Raw genomic sequence first — 8787 nt, forward strand, 5'->3', positions numbered from 1 at the left:
AGAAGGAAGTATCTGGAGTGTGCATTTGGTTTGTCTGACCCGTACGTACTGAACAAGTGAACAAACCGACGAAAGGATTTTTTCTTATCGAGAAACCAACGGGCGCCCACAGCATTGGATATCTGATAAGACAACGACCCACAGATTCTCGAATATTTTTGCATGCACTCGTGCAGCGTGCTGCAGAGAGAATCCAGCCCATGCGATTCACCGCCGTTCTGAATTTTCTTTAGCTTCCCCTGATCGTGTTCCTGAAGCTTAACTAGATGGTCTAGGTGCACTGAAAAGGAATCAAACTGATGAAGAACTGTCACCTTTGATTGCAGCCGGCCCATCAGGTAAGTAGTTAAAATTGACATCTCTGGCAGTGTCAACTGTTCTGGATTTTATCTTATCTCCTTCATCACATAGCTTGAAGGAGTGGAGACAACCTCCATATTTGTATTGGTCATCCCACTCCTCCACTAGAAATGTAGAACTAAATTTGTACCATTTTCTCTTGCATATATGGTTCTTTGAGATTTATTAGAATTTCTAAATTTGTTAATAGGCTAAGCTCACTAAAATTCTAGCACTAATTGGTTCCTCTTGTCAGGCCTGGTCACGTAACATTCGTTTCTACTAGAAATAATAATAAGATCTCTTTTACGGCGCGCAATACTATACGGTGTGCAATACTACCACTTGGTAATATGTAGTATAGAAAAGATCCAAAGAAGGGTAAGATTATCATTAGTAACTTAATTTATAACTTAATATAAATTAAGGATAATTTTTATATTTTTTTACAATTTTTCTATTGCAACCATTTTCGGCATATTGCAACACTTTTAGACGGTTGCAACAGGGGTGAAACCTTGTAGTGTAATATTTTTTCCATATTACCCTACTACCTAGATATACTAGCTCGTACTACTAATCAATATTTCAGTGGTATAGAAAAATCTCGATCGTTGGATGTTTACATACGAGTTCTTTTCAGACAGTAGTATATGATCGTATTGTGCGCCATAAAAGTCCTCAATAATTAATGCTGAAAACTATAAGATGCTTTTATATAAACAAAATTGTTTGTTTCCCTGTTTTCGCGGTGATGGTAGATTGTGGTGTTGGATGAGAAGGGCCGGTGTCATGTGTTAGATGATGGTGCCAACGCTGGAGGACAATTTGTGTAGAGGATGAATCAGGAAGGGAGAGACAAAACACAGAAGAGAGAAGCCGGCCTTTGTGATTCAGTGCCGTTATGAATTTTCTTTTAGCTTCCGCGATCGTGTTCGTGAGGTTTATTCGATGGTCCCGGTGCACCGCAAAAGGAATCAACCTTAGGAAGCACTCAAGCACTGGGCTGTCACCTTATCGTGGTACCATAATCTTGATGCCTTAAATTCGGTTAAGTAGCTAAACTTTCCGTCGCCGATGCTGCCGCCACAATTTTTTTCTTCCATTTAGATACCTCTGTATAAAATTCACTATTTGAAACGCAGCAGATTCTAAGATACTTCTCAAATAAATACGAACATCTTTTTACATTCCATTCATCTGTGTAGACGATGACTGTAACAGAAGCAGCACAGGGGAACTGTATCATACTCAATGCAGAGAATTCTAGCTAAGATATCGTTTTAATTTGCTTCGTGAATAGGGCTCACAAACATTTCTGGTGACGGATTTATCTGCCTCTGCTTGTCTGGCCTGAAAATGATGCCCTATTCACCACTGGCTGTTGTTACGGATATATCTGTAGCACATACCAATCTAATCATACCATTTTTAAATATCAAAAGGAAAACATAACAAGTGATTTCTGTTAAAAGTTTGAGATGATTGGCTAAAGTCAGTTGCATGGCATCTTCGGTAACAGTGAATACTGTGCGCCCATTGTTTGCCGCCAACGCCAAGATTCCAAAACCAGACGACCTTTCTATCTCCAGCCGACGCCCATGATTCTTCCAGGGCGCTGGTGGTTAGGAAACCTAGAAGGTTTCTCTATGCCAGCTTCCAGGTTGATTCCTCATGGTCTTATTAGGCTAACCCTCTTTTCTCCTATTGCTGTTAATTACTGCAAGGTGTTGGCTTTGATGCAGATGCTTGTGGCAAAAGAAGGGTAGCATCATTTGGAAGCCTATGAATATACATGCCAAAATAAATTATATTCTGAAGAATACACATACCAAAATAATTATATTCTGAAGAATTGTAGAACGGCCACACTTTTGACTTCTGAGGCATTCAGGATAGTGACACTCGCCATGGCTCACCGGCGCTGCGAGTTGCGACGGCGTTGCGGAGCGGGATCGTGGGCCGCTTGCGTATCATGGGCATTGCCAATGCCACGGCCGCACAGGTTATGGGCCTGGCCCGAAATCCACAAGCACAGAAACTGACCCACACGTTACCCAGAGCGATCTGTATTTTTTTTATATATATTTCTCATCTTTTCTATTCTAAGAAAAAATAAGTACCCTAATAGATTATTTGCAAAAATGGTCTCCCCGTCGCAAGCAGCGACTCGGCTTGTGCTGCGACTGTTTCCCTCTTTACTTTATTTATTACGCGGACGGCGGGGCCGGTCGCTGCCACGTCGTTAGGTATTGAAGTCAGTCAACGGTGGACTGATCAAATATGTGTCCGATCGATCCGTAGGCTCGGTCAGAACTCGTCTCCCTCGAGTCGAAGCATCTGTACGTCGTGTGTCCCGGATCTCGCGTGGCATCTGACACAGCGCAGGCACGCCTAATCTGTCCATGCAGCTGTTCGGAACTGATCGGATTCTGGGATTAATTTTTAGTTAGGATCAAATCGGATATTTAGATACTAATTAGAAATATTAAATATAAGTTAATTATAAAATTAATTGTATAAATAAAGACTAATTTACGAGATGAATATATTAAACCTAATTAATCAATGGTTAGCACATGTTTACGGACCACAATATTATCAAATCATGGATTAATTAGGTTTAGTGAATTCGTCTCGCGAATTAGCCTCCATTTATGCAATAAGTTTTATAATTATCTTATATTTAATACTTCTAATTTGTATTAAACATTCGATGTGACGGAATTAAAGTTTAGTCTCGAGAAACCAAACAAAATCTTCAGCTTTTCTTCCCATATCTACAGATGATGCTGAGAAAGGGTTTTCTTCTCGACTTGCAAGAGGATGCATGCTTTTGCTCTCTGATAGCAAGCAACCCGGTCAACAGAGCGTGTTCTACTTCTTCTTTCCCGGATATTGCTCGCTAACTTGTTGTTCTGAACAAGAGCTAGCTAGCTGCTCACTACTACATAAATGATCTTTCGTTGTTCTCATTTATCCCGATTAGAGTTGGACCCAGGATTAATAAATACATTAGTCCCGGATCCAAATGTTGGGGGGTCATAGAGAAGCAGGGAAGAACCTTTTATCTCAGTTAGATCCACCAATTATTCGTGATTGGAGCCTCCAACTAGGACTAAAAACTGAGCAGCATTTTTTTCTTTTTCCGTACACACGTCCCATCTACTTATCTCCCTCATCCATGGATCCCTCCTCTCCTCTCCTCTCTCCCTTATCCTCTTCCCTCTCCTCTTCCTCTTCCTCTCTTTACTTCCTTAGCGGCTGGTGAAGCCAGCAAGAGCGGCGGAGCATGGAGGGGCCTGGCCACGGGCGGCACGGGGCCGCGGTGCGCGGTGGAGGCCGCAGCGTGCGGCAGCGCAGGGCCGCGGTGAGTGGCGGCGCAGCCGGGTGGAGCGGCGGAGCGTTGGCCAGCCGCAAGCAGAGTTAGAGCGGAGCGTAGAGCTTTTTTTAATTTTTTTCAATGTTTAGGTCCGGTTGTAGCCACTCACCGGAACTAAAGGGTTTTTAGTCCCGGTTGCTACAACTTGGACTATTATGGTTCCCCAACCGGGTCTATTGAGGGTTTCTGGTGGCTGAATCTTCCGGTGATCCGGCAGGGTTTCATTAATATTCTTCCTCATCGTCGCGATCGTCGTCGTCGGAAGCGTTGCACTGCCGGTAGGCTAGGAGATGGGCACCTCCAGAGCGTTCCGACGGAAGAAGATGATCGCTAGGACTAGCACTGGCGTTGATCTCTCGCCGAGATCAGATGGTTTCGGTGAATTGGAGGCCATGCTACATGACCCGTGCGCCTTGCCAATGTGCCTGCCGATGGATTTCCTGGAAAGCATCACGTGTAATTTCTCCGAGGTTCATCAACAGCTAGGGACGTCGGGAAGCCGCCGCCGCCGCTCCGCATAGATCCGGCCGTAGAGGCACCGGATCTGATCCCCAGGACGCCAGATCCGCTGCCCCGGACCACCGCCACCGCCTACGTACCGAGCGCAGTGCCGGTGAATCATCCAACAGGAACACCTGGATCACACGAGAGAAGCCTTGATGCCGCCTTCCCAGCACGTGCATGGCTTCCGACGCCCTGCTCCGGCGGCGAGGAGGTATAGAGGAAGTCGGGAGAGGGGTGGGGAGGCAGCGGGTAGGCGCCGCCCGAGTTGCCTCCGAGAGGAGACGACGCGGGGGCTGGTCTCTTCCTCCCGTTTGGCCATCTATAGGAGCAGCCATCGTTCGTTCCAAGCACGACGCGATCACACACATCTCACAAACCGCGATCACAGCTCAGAAATGACATGCTTTACGCGACGGATGCTGATCTGAACTGGGCCTCTTTTTCCTGCTGATTTACTGCACACGCGCGCGCACACAAAAAGGTACCAGCAGGAGTAGCAACGCATGCACACCAACACACAATGCTAGGCTCAAGGAAGCCGCGCCTGCCGCCTCCTCTCCTGCGACAACCCTCCGCGCCCTCGGTGCCCGCGCGCGCCCGGTCACGGCTTGGTCCCCTGCTCCTGCGCCCCATCGAGCTCCATGGCGTACGCCGCGCGCTCGTGCGGGTGTTCTACTGTTCTCCGCGCATGTGGGGTGTCCGCTTGCTCACTTGCGCGCCGTGGAACCCGCTCCGCGGCGGCCGTCCTCGAACTCGGCGGTGGAGAGGCCGTCCTCGTCGTCGTCGCCGTCGCCGTGGCCGGCGAACGCCATGCGCCGGAACAGCTCGATGTCCGCCGAGTACTGCCGGGAATCGTACGCCGTGCTCTGCCCGAGCTTCACGCCGTTGGTCAGGTCCGACGAGCCCTCGTCCACGTCCAGCGACCGCCACACCTTCGTTCCGACCATCCACGAGACGACGACGATAGATCAGCAACCGTCCATGGATTAATGGTGCTAGATAGCAATAGCGCGGCGCCGCGCCCGCCACCAGCCAGCTTACCTGCACCATCCTCGGCCGCTTGGCGGCGGAGTGGCGCACGCACGCGGCGGCGGCCTCCACCATCCGCCGCATCTCGGCCTTGGGGAACCTGCCCTCCAGCGCGGGGTCGGCGATCTCCCGGAAGTCGCCCGTGTCCAGGGCGTCCACGAGGAGGGTCCGGGCCTGCAGGCAGGCGGATTGAGCAAGCCAGGAGCACTGGAGGTTCAGGTTCAGGTTCAGGTTTAGGTACCCACCCATTCAACGAGGCTCTCTTCTCCCAGGGGCTGGGACGCGTCCACGGGCTTCCGCCCGGTGATGAGCTCCAGGAGCACCACCCCGAACGAAAACACGTCGGATCTGTCCGTCAGCTTCCCGCTCGACGCGTACTCCGGCGCCATGTACCTGCACGATCCCATGATGTTCAGTCAAACTTTCAGAGATGGATGTGGCGACGGTTTCTGCAAAATTCAGAAGGCATGCAAACGGGGCAGCTCACCCGAATGTGCCCATCACGCGCGTCGAGATGTGCGTCAAGGAATCGTTGGTGAGCTTGGCAAGGCCGAAATCAGCAACCTGTTCGCCAAACCGATCGTCAGATCGCAACCAGTAAGCTGCATTTCGAGTTATGGAAGAGATGGAATGGAATATTGTTGTGCAAATGAACCTTGGCCTCGAAGGCGTCGTCGAGAAGGATGTTGGCCGACTTGATGTCCCTGTGTATGATCCTAGGATGACCTGCAAGCAGTTCTTAGTCGTGGAGGAATTGAGCGACAAATTAATAAGCTCCCATGAGCATCGCAGGATGAACTGCCGTTACTTACAGTCTTCGTGCAGGTACGTCAGCCCACGCGCCGCTCCGATCGCAATCTTCATCCGCTTATGCCAGTCCATCACGGGTAGTCCTTTTCCTGCAGATCACACCAAACGTTCACATCAGCCAAGAGGAGCCGCCGCCATGGATGCAGGAAACCGATCGAGCTCTATTTGATCAAGCAGCAGCAGCAGCTGACCGTGCAGGTGGTGCTCGAGCGTCTTGTTGGGCACGAACTCGTAGACGAGGAGGCGGTGGTTCTCGGTGACGCAGCAGCCGGCGAGCGTGACGAGGTGGCGGTGGTGGATGCGGCTGATGATGTCCACCTCGGCGCGGAACTCCTTGTCCCCCTGCCCGCCGCCCACCTTGAGCTGCTTCACCGCCACGCGCCGCCCGTCGCCCAGCGCGCCCATGTACACCTTCCCGAACCCGCCCTCGCCGATCACGTTCGCCGCCGCGAACCCGCCCGTGATGCCCGTCAGCTCGTCGTACGTGAACCACGACTTGGAGCCCGACAGGTCGTACGAGCTCGCCCCGCTCGCCGGCGACGCCGCCGCCGCCGTGCCGTTCGCGTCCGTCGAGACCACGTCTGCAGATGGCAAGCCAAGCAAGCGCGCATTAACGCTGCAGCTGCGATGCAAACGACAAGACGGGCAGGTGATCAATGTCGGCCGGCGGGCACTCACGTTCCGGCACGACGGCGTTGTGCCGCTTCCTCCCCCGCCTGTTGCTGAAGCACAGGAAGATGAACAACGAGGCCAGTGTCAGGATGAGCCCGCCCACGGAGATCCCGATGAGCTCCTCGGTCTTCAAGCTGCTGCCGGAGCTTCCGGCAGGGGGACCCAGTGGCAGAGGGGTCGCGGCGGAGCCAGGCGGGCCCGTCCACACGCCCGCAGGTGTGCCGGAGCCTGGCATGATCACCGTCAGGGCCATTGGAGGAGGCAGTATTTGCGTCGCTGAGGAAGGTGTCCCCTGGGACGGACGTGGCTGGGCGTCGGTGTCTGGAGGCGTTCCCGGCGTCGACGGCGCCTCGCGCGGTGTGGCCGGTGTTTTTGACCCGGAGCCTGATGTGGCAGTTTGGGGAGGTGGAGGGGTCGCGGCTGTCCCTGAGGATGTGGGTGGAGGTGGCGTGCTCGATTCCGGAGGCGACTGGCGCGACGACGGTGGCATTGATGACTCGGGCGGCGGCGGCGGCGAACGTGGAGGTGGTGACGGGGGCGGCGACGACGGGGAAGGGGGAGGAGGGGACTGGCTCGTCGGCGGCGGCGAGGGCGGAGGCGAAGCAGGGGGAGGCGGGGACGCCGTCGACGACGACTTCTCCGGCGGACTCGAAGGCGTCTTTATCAAAGATTGCTCGAACGGCGACTTCGGGCTGTTGCTGCCTGAAGGTGCCGGAGGCGGTGGGGACCGCTTCTCCGGCGGCGGCGGCGGCGGCGGCGGCGGGTGCTGAGGCGGCGACGGTGTCGGCGGCGGAGGAGACGACGAGGTAGCCTCCGGCGGGGGTGGCGCCGACGACTGCGGCGGCGGCGCATCCGGTGCCGGCGGCCCTCCCGCCGGGGATGAGGCCAGACGCTCGGCCGACGCCATGAGAACGCGCGGCATCGCAGGGCCGCCGCGCGCTCAGCTCTGCCGTCGTCGTCGTTCCGGGGGAGCCTTTAGGAGCCGGAATGGCATCTCAGTGCGCGCGCTGGCAAGGGGAGGCGGCGGCGGACAGAGCCACCGGTGGAGACGCCGGTCCGGCGGCGGGCCGAGCTGGGTGGCGTGGAGACACGGAATGCGCGCCTCGCCTTGGCGAGGAGACGGCCGCCGTGTAATGTGCTTGTGCCCTTTCCGATTTTCCTCGGTATTTTTTTTTCGCCTTGCTTTTCTTGGATGGGTGGAGGTGGAAGGGAGCAGCTGCAAGGGAGCATCGAGAAACATGGGCGGCCGTAGGAGGAGGAAAGCGGCGGACACTTGATTGTGTGAGCTCGTGAGGCAGACGACGCCACGTCGCCATGGCAGTGATGGGCAGATGAGTCAGCTCTTCACCTCTCTGTTTACACATGCTAAATTTGGATACATGCAGGAAGTGCAACTCTCTGTTTACACATGCTAAATTTAGATACATGCAGGAAGTGCAGAAGATGGTCACAAGATAGCAGAACAGAGGTTTGTTTCTTCTTAAGGTTAGTTTTTTTTTTGAGGAAATTTTCGAGGTTGGTTTGCTCATTGCTTTTGTTTCCTGTAACTGAATGAACTAGACCGTCTTACTTTTTTTTTAATAATCAGGTTTATTGTCATTTGTCAATGAATTGATTTGCCATGGAGTGTTATGTCAAATTATAAAATGACAGGACACTGGAACCAGGGAATAATTTGCTGTCAAGGTTGTTAAAAAGAGTCTGAATTTTATCATGGGATTATCATGTGATTTAAACTGTTGACAAAGATATGCTGGTCTGTTAGGACTTGGGAACCTACCGTCAGTATACTTGTGGCCAGTAGTTTCTTTCCAACAATTTCCTGCTCACCTTCGTCTTCAGTAGTACAATCAAACCAAATATTTTCTCAGATGTATTGTCGACAAACTGAAAGTGCCAAGTGCCTGCTGCTCTGATGAATACAAGTAGCCACCAAACAGCTGTGAACCCGATTCCAAAGACGTGTCCTGAAAATGCATACAAAACGACATCACGGCCATCTGTTTATTCTTCATGATCAACTGGATTTCCCTTCTGTTCAGAACAGGTCT

At 52.5% G+C, this 8787-nt stretch overlaps 1 protein-coding gene across 1 annotated transcript; it reads right to left on the reverse strand.

Annotated features, from left to right (window-relative positions):
- Nucleotides 1-4629: 4629 nt before the first annotated feature.
- On the reverse strand, nucleotides 4630-8084 carry LOC112902502 (proline-rich receptor-like protein kinase PERK13). Its single transcript, XM_025971627.1, has 8 exons — nucleotides 6743-8084; nucleotides 6256-6645; nucleotides 6067-6153; nucleotides 5910-5980; nucleotides 5742-5818; nucleotides 5500-5647; nucleotides 5267-5428; nucleotides 4630-5157 (listed from the first exon to the last, which is right to left on the reverse strand). The coding sequence occupies exons 1-8, from the start codon at nucleotides 7656-7658 to the stop codon at nucleotides 4933-4935; spliced, it is 2076 nt and encodes a 691-aa protein (XP_025827412.1). The 5' UTR covers nucleotides 7659-8084; the 3' UTR covers nucleotides 4630-4932.
- Between the last annotated feature and the right edge of the window lie 703 nt (nucleotides 8085-8787).

The sequence above is a fragment of the Panicum hallii genome, chromosome 8, assembly GCF_002211085.1.
Source record: "Panicum hallii strain FIL2 chromosome 8, PHallii_v3.1, whole genome shotgun sequence".
NCBI classification, from domain to species: Eukaryota; Viridiplantae; Streptophyta; class Magnoliopsida; order Poales; family Poaceae; genus Panicum; species Panicum hallii.

Bases quoted from the DNA above. Each gene is read 5' to 3' on its own strand.
- LOC112902502 (XM_025971627.1), bottom strand. From the start codon at position 7,658: ATGCCGCGCGTTCTCATGGCGTCGGCCGAGCGTCTGGCCTCATCCCCG. The intron at 5,981-6,066 runs GTAAGTAACGGC...AACTGCTTGCAG, and splicing joins GACGTACCTGCACGAAGACT to GTCATCCTAGGATCATACAC. The intron at 5,429-5,499 runs GTGGGTACCTAA...GCCTGCCTGCAG, and splicing joins AAGAGAGCCTCGTTGAATGG to GCCCGGACCCTCCTCGTGGA.